This window comes from Phoxinus phoxinus (genome assembly GCF_949152265.1).
Source record: "Phoxinus phoxinus genome assembly, chromosome: 18".
In the NCBI taxonomy this organism is placed as follows: Eukaryota; Metazoa; Chordata; class Actinopteri; order Cypriniformes; family Leuciscidae; genus Phoxinus; species Phoxinus phoxinus.
This window is the reverse complement of record NC_136893.1, coordinates 20,880,020-20,901,805: the sequence shown is the minus strand read 5'-3', so window position 1 is coordinate 20,901,805 and position 21,786 is coordinate 20,880,020. Positions and strand designations below refer to the sequence as shown.

Here is a 21,786-nt window from a genome sequence, read left to right as displayed (position 1 = left end):
TATTTGCAGTTGTCCTTAAGAGAAAGATATGCAGTCGAGAGAAGAGACTGATGCACCTGACCTGCTCTCTCCATAAAAGTATACAGACTGTGTTGGGAGTTTTTTTTCTTTCTACCCCAGCCACGAGATCTAATAAACAGGTTATGTTTGTTTTTTTGGCAGGTAAACTGTATGGATGTAGCTGTTGATTAAGGAATAATTATTTTTTAATTTATACACACACACACACACACACACACACACACACACACACACAGTGAGAACAGAAAGTAACAGTACAAACTGTACTGGATTAAGTACAAACACTTAATCCAGACAGGAATTACAGGTGTGGAAAACCACAGTCGACGGGGAGTCAGATTCTGGCAGGGAGACGAAATAGACAACACCTCAAACTCACGCCATTGGTTGAGCGCTAACTCAAATACTTTTTCGTCCTGATATAAGCATGATTTCCCACCAGAGTTCATTGTGTGATCGCAGGTCGAAAGGATGACAGCTCGAGTTTACTGCGCGGTGTTATTGTGTCTGTCTGGATGCTGGAGCTCAACAGAAGCTGCTCCAGGACAAAACTTCACAGGTGAGAAGATCCATCCATCCTTTAACTTAATTACGCAGCCCGAAGAAATGCATTAATAGTGCGTTACAAAATATGACATCTCAGCTCATTACAATTCTCAAACATACAGAGTACAGACGTCCAGTGAATGATGAACTTTGTAGCCTAGCCTACATCAGTTTAAATAATTCCTATAATAAAGTTATATAAATATATAGCCTATATTTGTATATAAGTTGTGTTTTATCTATTACTATTTATATACATTTTCCACCGTACAGGGAAAACACACATAGATAGTATTTTTTTACAATAAAACAAGAATATTAATATGATAAAAAAATAAAAAACGTTACCAGATTTGTTTGCCATCAATCAGATTTTGATCAATCCTCCTACAATTTTTTTAATTTTTTAAATGCTTAAATTAAATAATTAATACAATTAAAATGCTTAATGAATTTTTACAGATACAATTGGTTACAACTCACACTTTTTATCTGACATTAATTGGCACAGAATAAAGTAGACTTTCTACTTTGATTTGAAGCAGATAAATATGTGAATAAGCTTAAGACACATATTGAAAAACTACTGACTTAAAGATGCTGAAACAAACTATTATAACCTGGTCTCCCAATGATGCTCTGTAGTGGAGTTATGTTATGTTATGTTATGTTATGTTGTGTTGTGTTGTGTTGTGTTGTGTTGTGTTGTGTTGTGCTATATTATATTATTCAGGGCTGTTGAATGCTTGGATCTGATTGGTTGATGAAGATTCTAAGGTGTGGAATTATTTTTAGGGAAACACACGGCTAAAATAGTTCCAGGCAGATCTTGACCGCATTACATGTCCATATCACGTCGCCAAATTATTTTACAACAGCAAAAGAACCAAAAACTCCAATGAAAAAGACATTTAGCATTCAGTAATATGGCTTGTCATGTCTGTTTAACAGCAAATCCAGCTAACAAGGAGAGATGCTGCAGCAATGGATGTGGACTTCAGTGTAGGCCTCCAGTTACAGGTATTATTGTATTGTATTGTATTATATATTGTGTGGCTGTTGAATGCTTGGATCTGATTGGTTGATGAACGTTGAAATATTTGTAACGCATTAAACTGAAAATATTAATCGCATACGTTAACGTGTCTGTGGCTGTTGAATGCTTGAATCTGATTGGTTAATGAAGATTCTAAGGTGTGCAGTTACTTTCAAGGAAACACACGGCTAAAGTAGTTCCAGGCAGATCTTGACCGCATTACCTATATGTCCATATCACTTTGCCAAATTATTTCAGTTATTTCAAAGGTCCCTACAGCCAACAACAGCAAAATACCATGATGAATAAAACATGACATTTTATTTAAAGTAGAAAGACTGAAATAGCTTTTTCTTGTAAAACGTATTCCAATAATATATAGATACAACTATTTAACTTTTTACACTGAAAAAGACTGCATTCATTGATATGGCTTCTCTGTCATGTGTTTGTATAACAGCAAAGCTAGGAGTGTGTCCACGCCGTAAAGGACCAGGAGTGTGTGCGGAGTTCTGTACCGATGACAGTGACTGTCCCAACAATGAGAAATGCTGCAGCAATGGATGTGGACATCAATGTACTGCTCCATATATAGGTATTATTATATTTTATTATATACATCTTTTTATGAAAGCCATTAATTATAGCTATTAATTAGGATTCAGCATTACAGTATAATTGAAATCTATCAATTTTAACCTTTATTAGGCTTTAAACTTTTTATTGATATGAACTTAAAACAATCTTCACATAAACCCATTAATGAATGTCACATTTGCAGCCCTTCAACATATCAGAGCTCAATTTTTTATATCGGCCCATGTCAGTCTGGTTCAGATTTTTACTTGTCCTGCTAAAATGCACAAAAAGTTATTGTTTTCGTTGTTTTTGATCCATGTAACCTTGTAAACAGTGCTTTAAGATTCTCAGGTCTAACAGGATATACAGAAATTGAATAAAGTTATCAAATACTTCAGTCTTCACTGCATAAATTAAATTTAGATTAATCCTTATTAAAGCTACAAAAGTTATTCAGTCAAGAGCAGTGAATAATTTTCTCTCTTTTGTTCTTTAATTAACATTAATGACAGACATCACAGCAGCCGGTTTATTGGGCTGCTGTCACTTTAAAGACCTGACGCACATGATGCAGATCTGACACTCATGACGCATCCCAAATCTTTACGTTCATTAAGATTTCACTGAACTCATTTAAGACTGTGCTTGCGAGGATATTCGACAAACTGGCATTTTGTCGTAATTTTGTGTGCTTTTGTCCGTTCAAGCGCTGTTTGAATCAGCTTTTCTGTGCGCATGAGTGTGTGTTTCACACAGACAGGAGATTCACAGACGTGCGCCAGTACTGCACTGCGTTCTCTTTTGTGTCTTATCTCGCTTGAATAGTTTAAAAGCATTTTCATGAATAAGAGCTTGATCATATATTGTAAAATTAGACAGGATGATGGGGGAAAAAATGGATACTGCATTACGTGCGTTAAATATTTTTTACACGTTAAACTGAAAATATTAATCGCATACATTAACGCGCTAATTTTGACAGCCCTATTTATATTACATTATACTACGTGGCTGCATGCTTGAATCTGATTGGTTAATGAACGTTCTAAGGTGTGCAATTATTTTCAGGGAAACACACGGCTAAAGTAGTTCCAGGCAGATCTTGACCACATTATGTTCATGTCCATATCACTTCACCAAATGATTTCAGTTTTTTCAAAGGTCCTTACAGCCAACAACAGCAAAAGCACCAAAACCCATGATGAATAAAACATAAAATTTTAAAGTAGAAAGACTGAAATAGTTATTTATTGTAAAATGTATTCCAATAAGTTATAGGTACAACCTCCAAAAATCTTGTTACTCTAACGAAGTTAGATGTTGTCGGAAGAAGGAGGCGGGAACCGGCGAACATTCAACAACTTTAATAATAAAATAAACCAATACAAAATGAAAGTAAAGACAGCAGTCCCTCACGGACGACTGCTGTCACAGAACAAAACACAATATAAATCCAGGCCTGGCCTCTCTCAATCTCCACTGTCGTCGCTCCTCCTTTTATCCGCTCCTCCGTGAGAGATACGAGACCAGTGCGTCTCACAGGTGTCGCTCATTATCAGTCACGCCACCGGCCTCGCGCCGTTCTCCCACAGCCCTCAGCCTCGTCCTGCTCGCCACAGTTACAGTAAAAAAATCATTCAGCATTCAGTGATATGGCTTCTCTGTCATGTGTCTGTATAACAGCAAACCCAGGAGTGTGTCCAAGCAGAAGATATGCAGCAGCAATGTGTGCCCGGATAAGTTTCGTGCCGTGTGCCGATGACAGTGACTGTGTCAACAAAGAGAAATGCTGCAGCAATGGATGTGGACTTCAGTGTATGGCTCCAGTTATAGGTATTATATTATATTATATTATATTATATTATATTATATTATATTATATTATATTATATTATATTATATTATTATTTAGTGCTGTCAATCAATAATTTTTTTACGAATGAATCACAAATTTTCTGTAAATAATCACTATTATTTACATCTAACATTCTCGCACCTAAAAACATTCTTTATATATTTTATGAAATAGTTATTTCTAGTAAAACGTATTCCAATAACATATAGGTATAACTTCCTCAAAAAAAAATGTCCACAGTGAAAAATAATTTCATTATTCAGTGATATGTCTTCTCTGTCATGTGTCTGTGAAACAGTAAAGCCAGGAGTGTGTCCAAAGACAAACGGTGAACTAATAAGGTGTATCAAGAAGGATAAAGAGTTGTGTGCCGATGACAGTGAGTGTCCCAAAAATCAGAAATGCTGCAGAACTGCATGCAGAGGAAGTCGGTGTACAGCTCCAGTTACAGGTATTATATGATATTATATATTATATTATATTATATTATATTATATTATATTATATTGTATTGTATTGTATTATAATATATAGTGCTGTCAATCGATTTAAATAAAATTAACTAATTAATCACACATTTTTCTGTAACTAATCGCGATTAATCGCACCTAACATTCAAGTACTTTATATATTTTCATATTGTAATAATTTCACACTTAATCTCCAAATTAATGTAACAACATAAAGACAGTAGCTAATATTTGAAACATTTGTTTAATGGCATCTTTCATTAAAAAAAGTACTTAATTTTAGCCATTAATTAGGCATTCAGCATTACAGTATAACTAAAATCTATCAAATTTAAAGTAGTTCCAGGTCTTGACCACATTATGTTCATGTCCATATCATTTCACCAAACGATTTCAGTTATTTCAAAGGTCCTTAAAGCAGAAGCAAAACCCATGACGAATAAAACATGAAATTTTAAAGTAAAAGACTGAAATAGTTATTTCTAGTAAAACAACATATAGATAAAACTTCCAAAAAATAATAATTCTACAATGAAAAATTCATTCAGCATTCAGTGATATACCTGTTCTGTCATGTGTCTGTATAACAGTGAAGCCAGGAGTGTGCCCAATCGGAAAATATACAGTAATATGTATCAAGAAAGAGTTGTGTGCCGATGACAGTGAGTGTCCCAAAAATCAGAAATGCTGCAGCACTGCATGCGGTGGACGTCAGTGTACGGCTCCAGTTACAGGTATTGTATTGTATTATATTATAGTGCTGTCAATCGATAAAAAATAATGAATTAATCACACTTTTCTGTAATTAATCGCGATTAATTGTTCTTTAAAAAGTTCTTTCTATATTTTTATATTGAAATAATTTCACATTTAATCTCCAAATTAATGTAGAAAGACAGTAGCCAATATTTTAATGGCATCTTTTTATAAAAAGCCATTAAATATAGGCATATAGTATAATTGAAATCTATCAAATGTAACATTTATTAGGCTTTAAAAAATATAACAACTTTTAAGTTAAGTGAACTTAAAACAATCTTCACATAAACCCATTGAATGTCACATTTACCTGCCCTTCAATATATCAGAGCTCAATTTTATATTTCGGCCCAGTCAGACCAGCTTTGATATTTACTTGTCCTGCTAAAATGCACAAAAGGTTATTGTAACATAAATGATATAGTAAATAGATCAATCCTTATTAAAGTTATAAAAGTTATTCAGTCAAGAGCAGTAAATAATTTTCTCTCTTTTGTTCTTTAATTAACATTAATGACAGACATCACAGCAGCCGGTTTATTGGGCTGCTGTCACTTTAAAGACCTGACGCACATGATGCAGATCTGACACTCATGACGCATCCCAAATCTTTACGTTCATTAAGATTTCACTGAACTCATTTAAGACTGTGCTTGCGAGGATATTCGACAAACTGGCATTTTGTCGTAATTTTGTGTGCTTTTGTCCGTTCAAGCGCTGTTTGAATCAGCTTTCTGTGCGCATGAGTGTCTGTGTGTGTCACTCCTCCATTCACAGACGTGCGCCAGTACTGCACTGCGTTCTCTTTCGTGTCTTATCGCGCTTGAATAATTTAAAAGCCTTTGCTTGAATAAGAGCTTGATCATATATTGTAAAGTTAGACAGGATGATGGGGGAAAAAATGGATACTGCATTAATTGCGTTAAATATTTTGTACACGTCAAACTGAAAATACTAATCGCATACATTAACGCGTTAATTTTGACAGCCCTATTTATATTATATTATATTATATTATATTATATTATATTATATAGTGCTGTCAATCGATTTAAATAAAATTAACTAATTAATCACACATTTTTCTGTAACTAATCCCGATTAATCGCACCTAACATTCAAGTACTTTATATATTTTCATATTGTAATAATTTCACACATAATCCCAAAATTAATGTTGAAACAACATAAAGACAGTAGCTAATATTTGGGGAAAAAAAATGAATGGCATCTTTTGTATATAAAAAAAGCCATTTATGTTAGCCATTAATTAGGCATTCAGCATTACAGTATAACTAAAATCTATCAAATTTAAAGTAGTTCCAGGTCTTGACCACATTATGTTCATGTCCATATCATTTCACCAAACGATTTCAGTTATTTCAAAGGTCCTTAAAGCAACAACAGCAAAAGAAGCAAAACCCACGACGAATAAAACATGAAATTTTAAAGTAGAAAGACTGAAATAGTTATTTCTAGTAAAACAACATATAGATAAAACTTCCAAAAAATAATAATTCTACAATGAAAAATTCATTCAGCATTCAGTGATATACCTGTTCTGTCATGTGTCTGTGAAACAGTAAAGCCAGGAGAGTGTCCAATCCCAAAATATAAAGTGATGTGTATCAAGGAGGGTGAAGAGTTGTGTGCCGGTGACAGTGAGTGTCCCAAAAAGGAGAAATGCTGCAGAACTGCATGCGGTGGACGTCAGTGTACGGCTCCAGTTCCAGGTATTGTATTATATTATATTGTTTTGTATTATAATATATAGTGCTGTCAATCAATACATTTTTTTACTAATTAATCACACATTTTTCTGTAATTAATCGTTCTTTAAAAAGTGATTTATATATTTTTTGATTGTAATAATTTCACATTTAATCTCTAAATTAATGTAGAAACAACATAAAGACAGTAGCCAATATTTTAAACATTTGTTCAATGGCATCTTTTTATAAAAAGCCATTAGGCACATATAGAGTATAATTGAAATCTATCAAATTTAACATTTATTAGGCTTTAAAAAATATAACAACTTTTAAGTTAAGTGAACTTAAAACAATCTTCACATAAACCCATTGAATGTCACATTTACCTGCCCTTCAATATATCAGAGCTCAATTTTATATTTCGGCCCAGTCAGACCAGCTTTGATATTTACTTGTCCTGCTAAAATGCACAAAAGGTTATTGTAACATAAATGATATAGTAAATAGATCAATCCTTATTAAAGTTATAAAAGTTATTCAGTCAAGAGCAGTAAATAATTTTCTCTCTTTTGTTCTTTAATTAACATTAATGACAGACATCACAGCAGCCGGTTTATTGGGCTGCTGTCACTTTAAAGACCTGACGCACATGATGCAGATCTGACACTCATGACGCATCCCAACTCTTTACGTTCATTAAGATTTCACTGAACTCATTTAAGACTGTGCTTGCGAGGATATTCGACAAACTGGCATTTTGTCGTAATTTTGTGTGCTTTTGTCTGTTCAAGCGCTGTTTGAATCAGCTTTTCTGTGCGCATGAGTGTCTGTGTGTGTCACTCCTCCATTCACAGATGTGCGCCAGTACTGCACTGCGTTCTCTTTCGTGTCTTATCGCGCTTGAATAATTTAAAAGCCTTTGCTTGAATAAGAGCTTGATCATATATTGTAAAGTTAGACAGGATGATGGGGGAAAAAATGGATACTGCATTAATTGCGTTAAATATTTTGTACACGTCAAACTGAAAATACTAATCGCATACATTAACGCGTTAATTTTGACAGCCCTAATTATATTATATTATATTATATTATATTATATTATATTATATTATATTATATTATATTATATTATATTATATTATATTATATTATATTATATTATATAGTGCTGTCAATCGATTTAAATAAAATTAACTAATTAATCACACATTTTTCTGTAACTAATCCCGATTAATCGCACCTAACATTCAAGTACTTTATATATTTTCATATTGTAATAATTTCACACATAATCCCAAAATTAATGTAGAAACAACATAAAGACAGTAGCTAATATTTGGGGAAAAAAAATGAATGGCATCTTTAAAGTAGTTCCAGGTCTTGACCACATTATGTTCATGTCCATATCATTTCACCAAACGATTTCAGTTATTTCAAAGGTCCTTAAAGCCTACAACAGCAAAAGAAGCAAAACCCACGACGAATAAAACATGAAATTTTAAAGTAAAAGACTGAAATAGTTATTTCTAGTAAAACAACATATAGATAAAACTTCCAAAACATAATAATTCTACAATGAAAAATTCATTCAGCATTCAGTGATATACCTGTTCTGTCATGTGTCTGTATAACAGTAAAGCCAGGAGAGTGTCCAATCCCAAAATATAAAGTGATGTGTATCAAGGAGGGTGAAGAGTTGTGTGCCGGTGACAGTGAGTGTCCCAAAAAGGAGAAATGCTGCAGAACTGCATGCGGTGGAAGTCAGTGTACGGCTCCAGTTCCAGGTATTGTATTATATTATATTGTTTTGTATTATAATATATAGTGCTGTCAATCAATAATTTTTTTTACTAATTAATCACACATTTTTCTGTAATTAATCGTTCTTTAAAAAGTGATTTATATATTTTTTGATTGTAGTAATTTCACATTTAATCTCTAAATTAATGTAGAAACAACATAAAGACAGTAGCCAATATTTTAAACATTTGTTCAATGGCATCTTTTTATAAAAAGCCATTAGGCACATATAGAGTATAATTGAAATCTATCAAATTTAACATTTATTAGGCTTTAAAAAATATAACAACTTTTAAATTAAGTGAACCTAAAATAATCTTCACATAAATCCATTATAATGAATGTCACATTTACCTGCCCTTCAATATATCAGAGCTCAATTTTTTATATCGGCCCAGTCAGACCAGCTTCGATTTTTACTTGTCCTGCTAAAATGCACAACAAGTTATTGTTTTCATTGTTTTTGATCCATGTAACCTTGTAAACAGTGCTTTAAGATTTTCAGGTTGGTCTAACTGGTAGGATATACAGAAATTTAATAAAGTTATCAAACACGTCACAGTCTTCACTGCATAAATATGAATTCAATTTAGATTAATCCTTATGAAAGCTGCAAAAGTTATTCAGTAAAAAGAGCAGTGAATTATTTCCTCTCTTTTGTTTATTAACTAACATTAATGACAGACATCACAGCAGCCGGTTTATTAGGCTGCTGTCACTTTAAGTACTGCCAGTGCTGCACTGCGTTCTCTTTTGTGTCTTATACTTGAATGTTTTAAAAGCATTTGATTGAATGAGAGCGTGATCATATATTGTAAAGCTAACCAAAGAATGGTGGGGAAAAAATGGATGCTACGTTAATTCCGTTAAATATTTTTAACGATTAAACTAAAAATATTAATCACATACATTAACACGCAAATTTTAACAGCCCTAATTATATTTGGTACAATATAATTTTATTTGTATAGCATGTTTAAAAACAACTGACCAAAGTGCTTTTCAAAAGCCAAGGAAAAAAAAACAATAAGATAGAAAACACATAAAACAGTAAAGCAAAGTAAAGAACAATAGAAATTGAAAACCAACGAACTAAGGTTAATATATATATAATTTAATATTATATTATTGTGGCGAGCAGGACGAGGCTGAGGGCTGTGGGAGAACGGCGCGAGGCCGGTGGCGTGACTGATAATGAGCGACACCTGTGAGACGCACCGGTCTCGTATCTCTCAGCGGAAGCATAAAAGGAGGAGCGACGACATTGGAGATCGAGAGAGGCCAGGCCTGGATTTATGTTGTGTTTTATTTTATTATGTGTCAAGATCTGTCTGGAACTACTTTAGCCGTGCGTTTCCCTGAAAAATAACTGCACACCTTAGAATCTTTCTCAACCAATCAGATTTAAGCATTCAACAGCCTTGTAGTATAATATATATAATATAATTGTAACGCAGTTCAGAAGTTATGGGAAGGAGGCGGGAACCAGCGAACATTTTAAAACTTTATTAAACAAAATAAACAAATACAAAATGAAACTAAAGACGGCAGTCCCTCACGGTCGACTGTCGTCTTTACTTTCATTTTGTATTTGTTTATTTTGTTCCACATTATGTTCATGTCCATATCACTTCGCCAAATGATTTAAGTTATTTCAAGGGTCCTTACAGCCTACAACAGCAAAAGAACCAAAACCTACGACGAATAAAACATGAAATTTTAAAGTAGCTATGTGCCCTGAATGGAATCAAGTGTGCCGAATACTGTTCCCATGATAGGCAGTGCCATGCCGGACAGAAATGCTGCTCTACCACCTGTGATCATGCATGCAGTGAAACTGTGCCGATTTAACCAAGAGTTGTGAGATTGATTTTGCATAATTAATACATACTTGAATTCTTGTAAATCAATTCAATACATCATTTTTTTTTCTTGCAGGCTTAACATTTGTATGATTTTGAGAACAAAATGTACCAACACTTTAGCCAAAATTAGTGTGTTGAAATATCGGAAGTATATGGACATGGCTAGACGGTTAACTAAATATAATAACCTCATGACTTAAGTAACAAGCTGAAGTAATCAAACAAACTAATTTGCTTTTCTGGGGGTGTTTCTGAATTGCACATATGTAGAACTAATCATATTAGACAAAGATAATGTATGAGTCAATTTTATATTTGCCATGTACCTATCCCATATTAACTGTTTTTTGCCGGTGGGATTATCTGTGATTGATATCTGGTCCTCCCGGCCGTGATTAAAGCATATTCAAAGACATTGTTTGTAATCTGTCTGATTACTGCCGACGCATACTAGAGATCTTACTTCTCAAGTGATAAGTGAATTCCCAAATTGCTTTCTGCTGGAAATGTGTTTTTTATTCTGCCTAGTTAGGACACAGTGTAACTGACATACTTACATCTGCAGTGCCAGGCAAAAATAGGTTAGCGGATGATGGTACTACTTGGATAGTTTGATTTGATCAGTGGTACCGGTGAGTTACTACAAATCTGTTCAACTGCATTACCTGCATATGTGTATTACAAACTACCATGTCATATAAAAGATAACAGAAAAATTTACAGTCAAACAATGCAGAGGCTCTTTCACATACATTAATTCAAACAGAATGGCACAGTTGAGTGGGATGAAGAAAACATTCTCAACACGTTATGGCTTTCCAATTAATTTGTTATGGGAAAGTTAACCATTGTTAAAGAGCCGCTTCAGAATTTGAATTTAATAACACACAGTTTGGAAGTCATTATGGGGTCAGGCCATGGGCAAATGCACAAAAATAAAGGCGAAACACTAAAAAACAGTCCAGTCCTTCAAAACAACACATATTTGAATATCTGTGCATTACAGAATGTTGAAAATACTTGCCCCATTCTTAGACATCAATTTTCAGTAGTTGGATTGTAGTGTCTGTGTTTCTGTGACACTTGGTCATGCTCTAAAAGTGGTGGCGTAAACTGAGACGACTTAACATCAAGCTCTTCCATGCATACTCCTCCCAGATGCCCAAACCATGCAGTTCCTGTGAGAAATGTTCACGTGACAGCAAACTATGGTTTTCTAAAAACACTGCAGAAAAAAAGTATTTGCTTATGTGAGTTGAAAAGTGGCTAATCTTTGCTTGTGTGACTCACAAAACAAAATAAAACATAAAAAGGTGGCTAATCCATCTGTCTTAGAAGCTCATTTGTTCAACAAAAGTTCAGAACAGTCACTTGGCATCGAGTCCTTCCAGGACTGAAAAGCATCTTTAAACTCCAGCAGATGCTGTTATAGAGTCATGATCCTCTCAGCTGCTAAATATGGACATTTCAGGCATCAGTCCTGCTCTCGGCAGTCAGGCCAGCAGTGGCACTCCCCTTATGCGACGAACGAGGTTGGCCAACCGTTTAGCCAGCGGTGGACTCGGTTCATCCACCTGGAACGTGCGGGTCAGCAAGTTGTAAAAGGAGCCGTAGCCGACCGCGACCACCGTGCAGGTGAGGCAGATGACGTTGTAGGGCATGCTGAAGTCAGGCGTGGGTAGATTTACCAGCAGGGGTTCAGTGTACACTCGCACAAAGTAGCTCGATTCTTCTTTGACTGGGACACTGGAAGTCAGAGGTGAAAAAGTTACGAAGAACCAAAACAAATAAGGCACACTTATTTATTATTAACACCAAGGCCAGTTTATACTTACAAACTGCTAAACAACGGTTGGACCTGTGTGAAATTGGTGTTCATTGCAACCATACTTGGCACAAGGGCGCTGACCACAGAGGACCTGCAATAACATTGATGGCACATCAATCAGATATAGGGGTATTTTCTAAAAAAATAAAACCATTTTTATCCGATTGCAGTGTTTCAGCTAAGATTTCTCTTGTGTCTGCGCCAATTACGGCATATAGTTTCAATATCTCACTGTTACAAAATAAAGATTTTCAGTATTATATTTCTTTATTAATGTTCATAGTATAATGTATTTTGTGAAGTCAGAGTATGTTGTACATGTGTGCTGAGGAGAGATATGGGATGAGATATATTTAGCTATAATTATATAGGTTTTCCAATGATGATGTGTACATCATCAACAGTTGGCATATTCTTTACAAGGAAAGGAATTTTTCCACTGATGCAAATGTACCACAAATGTATACACTGAAGGACAGTTTCTTTATATGGAAAGTGGATTGTGCCATGTGTACGCATATATGTTCCATTTTATACATAAGCAACTTGTTTTACTACTTTACAAGGAATTTGTAAGTCCCTCAGTGGTGTATATAAGCTCAATCCTTACTGTTTCAACTCCAGAGAAACATTTCTGGCATGAGGGGTGAGAGGATGGAGAATCACAGAGCAACAGAGCTGGCATGAGGGGATGGGAGGAAAGAGATGGGGAGAGAGGAAAGAGAAATGGGGAACAGACAAATCTGTAGTGAAGACCACCTCGTCTTTAAACTTCCTGTTCTATGCCTGTTTCTCTCAACACATGCAATGCTCAAAGCTGGTTCATAGAGGTTATTGGTTCACTGTCAGCACCACCATGGTGTTTCCCTCCGACTTCTCCTGGCCCCTGTCCATCAGCTCAATGCCCTCAACTGAAGCCTCCACCCTATTTTCCCTGAGACTTAGTTGTCACGGCGCTTCTTTTTTTTTTTTCCGAGGGGGGGGGGGGGGGGGGCGTTATGTCACGACTCACGTGTATGTTCTGTCATGTCTGCACCTGTTCTCATTAGTCCCTGATTCTTCCTCCACCTGTGCTTGTTTAGTTCCCTCATTTGACCTGTGTATTTATAGTCCCTGTTCTACTCACTAGGATCTTTTTTGTTTAATAAACCTGTATGGGATTATATTCGTCTTACTCGTCTGCCTGCCAGCAACCCTGCGTAACAATTTTACAGTGTCCTTATTACATATATTACATGTACTTACCATAGTAATAATAGTAAATTATGCATAATTACATACAACTAACCCTAAACCAAATCCTAATCCTAACCCTATAGGAAGTAAATGTAGTTTTTCAGTACTTAAAATATATAATTACACTGTAAAAATTACACCTTAAAATAAAGTGTAACCAAAACTTCTATCGTTTTAATGAACCAAAGAACCAAAGAATCAGCGGTTCTTGAGTATGCTGTCTGGGCATAACAGATGGGAAGGTGGTAGTATCCCAACTGTTGTCGGTACCGTTAAGCTCACTCAAGCTGTCACACTTTTGCCTCAGCAAGAGCACCTTGTGTGGGGCAGACTCGGCAAGTTGCACTATTTCTGTGGGTGGTACTATATTAGTTGAGCCGTCTAAGGCAAAAACTCATCAGAAAGGTGTTCTTGTCGGGTATGTTATAGCCACATTACTGACAGATTGGTGCCGGTTAAGGTGATCAATCCATCCAGCTAAAATAGTAATGCTAGTTGGCGCCGATAGCCTCTTGGGCAAGTGCGCCAACATGTAGAGCCGTTGCGCTTTGGGGCGACCCGAGTTCGAGACCTTTCCCGATCCCATCCCCCCTCTCTCTCTCTCCCATCTCGCTTCCTGTCTAGATACTGTCCTATCCAATAAAAGGCAAAAATGTCAAAAATAAAATAGTAATGCTAAAATGGTCGATGTATCTCCTGTTTTGGCAGTCGTGGACCTGGACGTGCAACCCGGGCATGGTTAAACTGTGAGTGTCCAGAGCTAGTCTGTCTCTTCTAGTGCAGACATTTTTCGTGGTGTGCTGCAGAAGCTTGGTCATAGTTACCTTTAAATCGAGTCCTGCAAAGTGACTCTGTACTGGAAAGACCAGCTTTTCCTGTTGATTCAGGGATATCAAGATGTGTTTTCTAAACACAAGCTAGATTGTGGTATTAATAATAATAATAATTAATTACATTTATATAGCGCTTTTCTCTGCACTCAAAGCGCTTTACATAGACGGTGCGAATCTTCTCAACCACTACCAATGTGCAGCATCCACCTGGATGATGCGACGGCAGCCATATTGCACCTGAACGCCCACCACACACCATTTTATTGGTGGAGAGGAGATGGTATCGAGTGATGAAGCCAATCAGTATGGGGATGATTAGGGGGTCATGATGGACAGAAGCCAATGGGAAAATTTGGCCAGGATGCCGGGGATTTCGTGATGACCACAGAGAGCCAGGACCTCGGTTTAACGTCTCATCCTAAGGATGGTGCTTTTTGACAGTATTGTGTCCCCATCACTATATTGCGGTGTTAGGTCCCACACAGACCACAGGATGATCACCCCATGCTGGCCTCACTAACACCTCTTCCAGCAGCAACATAGTTTTCTCAGGAGGTCTCCCATCCAGGTACTAACCAGGCTCAACCCTGCTTAGCTTCAGTGGGCAACCAGTCTTGGGCCACAGTCTTGGGCTACTGTCTTGGGCTCCTTTTCAGGAAGTTGAGTCCTGGTGACTGGAAGGAGGAGCACAGTAGGGCCTTCCACTCGTTAGTGGCCCATGCTTTAAGTCATCAACTCTTTGTCCAAAACAGTGTCAGTCAGAGTCTGGTGAATGAGCCTTTTGGTGCATTGCTTGAGGAAGTGGAGCAGTTTGAGAAAGACAGAGTGCAGGAAGCAGGAGTTCAATCGAGAGCAATCTCCTAGATCGCACAAGACACCCAGCATCTGTCACCTCCTGGGCAATGCCCGTTACCAGTCATAGCGTTAGCGTTAGATGAACTTCGAGACAAAAAGCAGAACGATCCTTGTATGTCCAGGGTCCTGTTTTACGTCAATAGAGGCAAGAGAGCCTCAGGTCGTGGGTAATGGCCATGTTGAACGGTTTAATAGAACCTTGGTCAGAGGACTGCCTCTAAAGAAGACTGCCTTTGGTCTAAAGAAAAGTGGTCACAGCTGCTTCAGACACTGACTTTTGCGTACAAGTCCACTAACATCTCCTGTGGTGCTATTTCGAGAACAGCGGAGACCATCAAAATCGTGGGGCCGCTGTCCCTAGCCAGCTCAGAGGTCACCGCACAGCCAGCACACAGCCCCTGTCGGTTTCTTCATTAATGCTGGTGTCACCACAAGAGGGTGCTATCCACAGTATTTTGCACGATTCAACTAGCACCTCTTGAGCAAGTTATGTGAACGTTAGAGGAACATTCAATTCTATATTTTTTTTTTTTATGAAAACGTTATTTCTGAATTTTTTCTAAACGTTCAAAACATCCAGTTTTTAAAAAAATATTTTAAGAAGGTTTTGTCCTAACATTTATACATAACTTTTAAAGAACGTTAGTGAACATTATGGGAACCCTCTCTTTAGGTTATAAAAATAAAACCTTAATCTAACCTGCAGGGAAAGTTCTCTTTAAAATATTTTTTTTTACCTAATACAACTTGAAGGGAACGTTCTGGGAAGGCCTCTCTAGAACCCCTGGGAGCAGAGCTATCAGGGGAAATGTGTACAGGCGTTGCCTCGGCCACGCCTGCACCATGGCATCCAGTCCACGAGGAGCAGCATGTGTGAGGGAAAACCAGAGTAGACAGTGTGTGTTCTTGTGAGAGGCAAACAGATCCACTTCCGCCTGACCAAACTTCCTCCATATCAACTCCACCGTCTCGGGGTGGAGTCTCCATTCCCGGGCCTCAGCCCCTGCCTCGACAGGATGTTTGCCCCCACATTTTTGTCCCCGGGAATAAACATTGCTCTGATTGAGAGTAGTTTGCCCTGGGACCACAGAAGAACCTGGTGCACCAGTCTGCATAGAAGGCATGATCTCAGGCCCCCCTGTCGATTTATATATGAGACCACCGACGTATTGTCTGTTCGTACTAGAAAATTATGCCCACTGAGGTCTGGAAGGAAATGTCTGAAAGCCAGAAATACTGGCAACATCTCCAGGAAATTGATGTGCCACGAGAGATGGTAGTCCTTCCATGGACCCCTGGTGTAGCTGCCCTCCATGAACACTCCCCAGCCTGTGAGGGACGCATCCGTGGTCACTATTTTTCTCTGACACGGTGCTTCCACATTAGAGGATGGATACCCGACCCGAGCCCGACGGGACCCGACGGGACCCGACGGGACCCGACGGGCCGGGCCGGGTTCGGACAGATATTTAGAAATGATGTTCGGGTTCGGGTCGGGCTCGGTCACATCAGCGCGATAAGGCATTGAATATTTTAAATTTAAAACAGCTTATTATGTAGGTAGCCGATGTGCCTGATGCTTTCACTTGATGCAAACGTTCGTTTTTGTGATTAAAATACATGTAAAATATTACCATCCGTCTTCCTGTGTGCGGACATTTGTTTATGTAGCCGTGACAACGAAACGCGTGCATAATGTGCGCGCGCCAGGTGTTAAGAGCGCTTGTTGCTCCGCGCGCTGATGCGCTTGTCCTGTTGACATTTCCGATTGCCTTCCTACAGTTGCTTAATAAAAGCAGGCTTTCCACACAAACAAACGTACAATTGTCATTAGTATGAGAAAAAATGGGATTTTAACTGTCGGGCTCGGGTCGGGCTCGAACATAAATATCTTGATGCCTGTCGGGCTCGGGTCGGGTTCGGTTACTGCTCTGTCGGACGCGGGCCGGGCTCGGACTGAAAAAGTCGGCCCGATCCGCACTCTATTCCACATGACCAAAGAACGAAGGCATCTGCTGTTACTTTGATCATGCAAAATGGGTTCCCCGTCTGGGAAAACCTTCTGGTCCTGAACCACCACTGCAGGGCTCTCATATACAGCATTACATTGGACCCTGCGGCCAGAAGACCCAAAACTTGGTAGAACTTGGTATTGATACCCTTTTCCCCCAAAAGTGAACCTCAGAAACTTCCTGTGATGGGGAAGGATCAGATATGTGGAAATACACGTCTTTTAGATCTATCGTGACAAACCAGTCCTCTGACCTAATCTGACTCACGATAAAAGGTATGGTTAGCATTTTGAATCTGAATCTCCTCAGAGACCGGTTCGATAATCTGAGATCTATTATAGGACTTTTTGGAAAATATGAAGTACCGGCTGTAGAACCTGGCTTCCCTTTCTTGAGGAGGAACCTGCTCTATGGCTTCCTTTGTTAAGAGGGACTGAACTTCTTGTTTCATGACTCGACCCTGCTTGGGGCTGACAAGCATGTGCACAACCCTGCTCAATTTCGGTGGACGATACTCAAACTGAATACTGTACCCCTTCTCCACTGTGCGCAGGACCCACTGAGATATATTTTGAAGACCCTTCCAGGTGTCTAGATATTCTACTAGGGGGACCAGTCTCTCGAGACTGACCTCAGATAACGTATTTTGTATTTCGGTGATCTGAAGCATTTTACTGGCAGGAACTAACCAATTTACCGAATCCTCACATTCTCCTGCCTCAATGCTCAAAATATCCAACTTCTCTGAGCCTGATAATTCGAGCATCTGGTCCTCGTCACGGGCAGAAGAAACCGCAGAGTGGGGTTCCGACCCGTCCGCAGGACCAATGGAGCTGGCTGCTGAATGCTGAGAAAGGGCAGAAGTCGTCTCAACATTATCTGCCAGCTCCATTTGTGATCCCCATGTGTGCAGGCGCCGCGCTGCCACGACAAACGCAGGACCTGACCCACGGGGAGCGCGAGCCTGGCCTGATTCATCGAACAGGCTCAGGCAGGAGCGAAGTGCTCTTATGGGCAACAGATCACAGTTTGCACAGACAGCACCCTCGAGTGCTGCCCGTACATGCTCCACTCCCAGACAAACAACTCAGAGCGAGTGTGTGTCACCCTCGCTCAAATAGCGCGGGAAAGGGCATACACACTGCCTGAATTGCTTCTCTTTAATCGCCATTTTCTTTATATATATGAGAGTGATTTGACAGACAACGCCAAATAAGACAAACAGTCACACAGAACGCTTGCTGAAGACCAGAAAGATGATGCTGTTGCACCGTCACATGCAACGACGCAAGCAACACCAATCGGGATTGGACTAGTTCCATACAGGCTTCAGACGCATCACGCTGAAGGCGTTCCCCATTGTGTCGATTCTCGACGCAGCGTGAGTTCCCTCGAAAGGGAACTGATGTTTTGAACGTTCAGAAAACATTCCGAAATAAAGTTTTCATAACTTAATGGGAATGTTAGCAAAACATTCTAAGAACATATTTTTGTTATCTGGGAATGTTGTTCTAAGAATGTTTTCTCTCAACATTATGAGAACATCAGTCAAGTACAAATAACATCACAAGTACGTTCCATGAACGTTCCTATAAAAAAGTTTTCACTCAACATTATGAGAACATCAGTGTACAAATGACATCACAAGGAGGTTCTAAAAATGTTGTTCTAAGAATGTTTTCTCGAAACGTTTCGAGAATGTATTTTAACTATATAAACACAGTTCCACAAACATTATTTCATGAAAGTTTTTTACAAAAATTTACAAAACTTTTACATAACATTAGTGAAAGTAATGGGAATGTTCCCTGTTAGCTGGGTTGCACCACACGTGTCTTGGATGATTTCTCAATACTCTTATTTACTTGCACCACAAACCTCTTAGATGATTTCTCAATACTCTTATTTACTTGCACCACACACCTCTTAGATGATTTCTCAATACTCTTATTTACTTGCACCACACACCTCTTAGATGATTTCTCAATACTCTTATTTACTTGCACCACACACCTCTTAGATGATTTCTCAATACTCTTAATTATCTACAACACACGCCTCTTGGATTATTCTTAAAACTCTTAATTACTTGCACCACACACCTCTTAGATGATTTCTCAACACTCTTAATTACTTGACACACTTTATTAGCCTACTCAATACTCTCTTTCACTCAATCATTCATTTCAACACATTCATTCATACCCATGCGCAATTTTGAGATCTGGAACCCCATTTCTCAATTTTAAATTTAGGTTCCAAATTGGTGAGGGCTTTTAATAGTTACCACTACCCAGGCTTAACCGACAAAAGACTCCGCAAACACCATAAGAAAAAAAATAGTTTTCTTTATTTTTGACACCAGTTGTTTTGTGTAGCCTGTGCCAATCTGCCTGTTGTGGTTCCGATCTCTTACCGTACAGGCTGTAAAACATATCTTAATGAAAAAATGTTTTATACTTAAGCGCAATTTATCCGTATGTATTTTAGTATAACTAAATGTATTTGTGGCACACTATAATTTGGTATACTTAAAGTCTGTCAAAATTGATTAACCAATTGTGGTGCTAAATGCATTTGAGTTGTTCAACTCTGTATTAAAAGTTGTATTAAATTGTTTGTGCTAAAGTGGAACTATTCCAAGTATACTTAAAACATATTGCAATGGCTTTCCAAGTAATGAAGTGTGCTATGGCATTATTATTGTGTGCTTCAAATACAATAAATTAAACTTTATAAATAATGGCACATCTTAAGAATTTGCCTTTTACTGACATTTTACAGACACCCCCAGAATAACAGTAACTCACTTATCCCGAGAACATCAGTGAGACAATGGGAACAGATACAGTATATGTACATTGAGGGCCCCATAATACACCCGGCGCAATGCAAGTGTTTTTTACTAGTTTCAGCCCGACACAGTTACCATTTTCATGTCCTGCACTACGTTGTTTAAATAGCAAATGCATTTGCGCCCATTTGTGCGCCCATGGGCGTGCTGGTCTGAAAACAAGGTGTGTTCGGGCGAATTGATGGCGCGTTGCTATTTTGAGGCAACTGAAATAGACCTGCGACCAACTGAAACCTGGTCTAAAGTCAATGGTACAATATTGTTGTGTTATTTAAAGGGATGGTTCAGAGTAATTTCAACCTAGGGTCCTTTGCACCATGACCTTGAGCCAAACACATCCCCCAACCCCCCCAGAAGCTTTTTTTCCCTTGGTTGAACATTATTAAAGTTAAAGCTTATTTAGAGATATCTGTCATGATCCTGGTTCTTTTATCTTTTTCTCCCTCTACCTCCCTCTGCTGGTTTCTTCCTTTCCATATTTCTCTCACTCTCTTCCATTCTCATCCACTCATTCACACACACCCATTATCACTCACTCATTCGCATCAGCTGTTCCTCGTTCTCCCGTCACCCTCACACCTGTCATTAGTCTCTCTATTTCTAGCCCTCTTTTTCTACTCTTCTCTGTCGGATTATTGTTGACTGTCACGTATGTCGTTTATCATTGTGTTCTATCTACAGAGTGTTTGTCAAACTCAATCCAGTCCATTCCTACTCTGCCTGGTAGATATCAACTGCTGCGTGTTACCTTGTGCTTTGCCCAGAGTTGCTGAAGGTTCGACGCCTCACCAGAGCCCCTGGTCTCGTTTTCACATGAGCCTCCCGGACCTGCCGCTTAAGCCGTCTCTATCTGATTATTGTTTTGAGAAGAACCTTTGTTTATCCCATTTGTCTTATTTCTATTAAAATAGACTTTACCTGCTTTTCGCCTTTTGGGTCCTCTCTCTGCATACTGTGACAATATCAGCAGGCTTAGTGCAGGCACTAATGGATCCAAGGTTGTATCTCGTAATAATGCCCGGAGTGGTACCAAACTTATACAGTAGTACAAATAGGTTCTGTACTCATAAAACGAGGCATTGGAAAGTTTGTAAGCACATCAGGAGTTTATTTAAATAACATTTGCCTGATGCTACCGCTTACCCGGATGTTGAGGTCAGTTCCGTGATTTGGGAAAAACCCGTAAAAGTTCTGGTAGAAAGTGAATGCACTAATATTTTGTTGGTAGTAGGCCTACCAGTTTGCAACAATTATTAGTTACAAGGTCTACTAATAATTTGTAAATTATTACACATTTGTAAACACTGACTTTTCAACTTAATTGCGTATTACGTGACGTCACAAACGCGCATCACACAGAGCAAGGCGAGCATTTGTGCTTATAAAACTTTAACTTTTTTATTTATTTTTGAAATGACAGAGCGTTTCGGTCTAGATAAGACCCTTATTCATCGTCTGGTGTCATTTAAAGCCCTTTGAAGCTGCACTGAAACTGTCATTTGGACCTTGAACCGTTTGGGGC

The 21,786-nt window shown here is 38.2% G+C and overlaps 2 protein-coding genes across 2 annotated transcripts in view; both read left to right on the top strand.

Annotated features, from left to right (window-relative positions):
- The first annotated feature begins 396 nt into the window (after positions 1–396).
- LOC306986452 (uncharacterized protein) overlaps positions 397–21,786 on the top strand; it is a 51,884-nt gene continuing 30,494 nt past the window's right edge. The window contains exons 1-2 of the mRNA XM_079589699.1: positions 397–580; positions 1,519–1,587. Of these exons, the coding sequence (XP_079445825.1) occupies positions 493–580; positions 1,519–1,587 (157 nt within the window). The 5' untranslated portion in view covers positions 397–492. The remainder of the gene's footprint in view (positions 581–1,518; positions 1,588–21,786) is intronic.
- On the top strand, positions 3,907–11,061 carry LOC306985981 (uncharacterized protein; the record flags this gene model as incomplete). The annotated part of the gene is made up of 6 exons (XM_079588813.1): positions 3,907–4,015; positions 4,336–4,416; positions 5,098–5,241; positions 6,850–6,999; positions 8,616–8,765; positions 9,923–11,061. The coding sequence occupies 6 exons, from the start codon at positions 3,907–3,909 to the stop codon at positions 9,931–9,933; spliced, it is 645 nt and encodes a 214-aa protein (XP_079444939.1). The 3' UTR covers positions 9,934–11,061.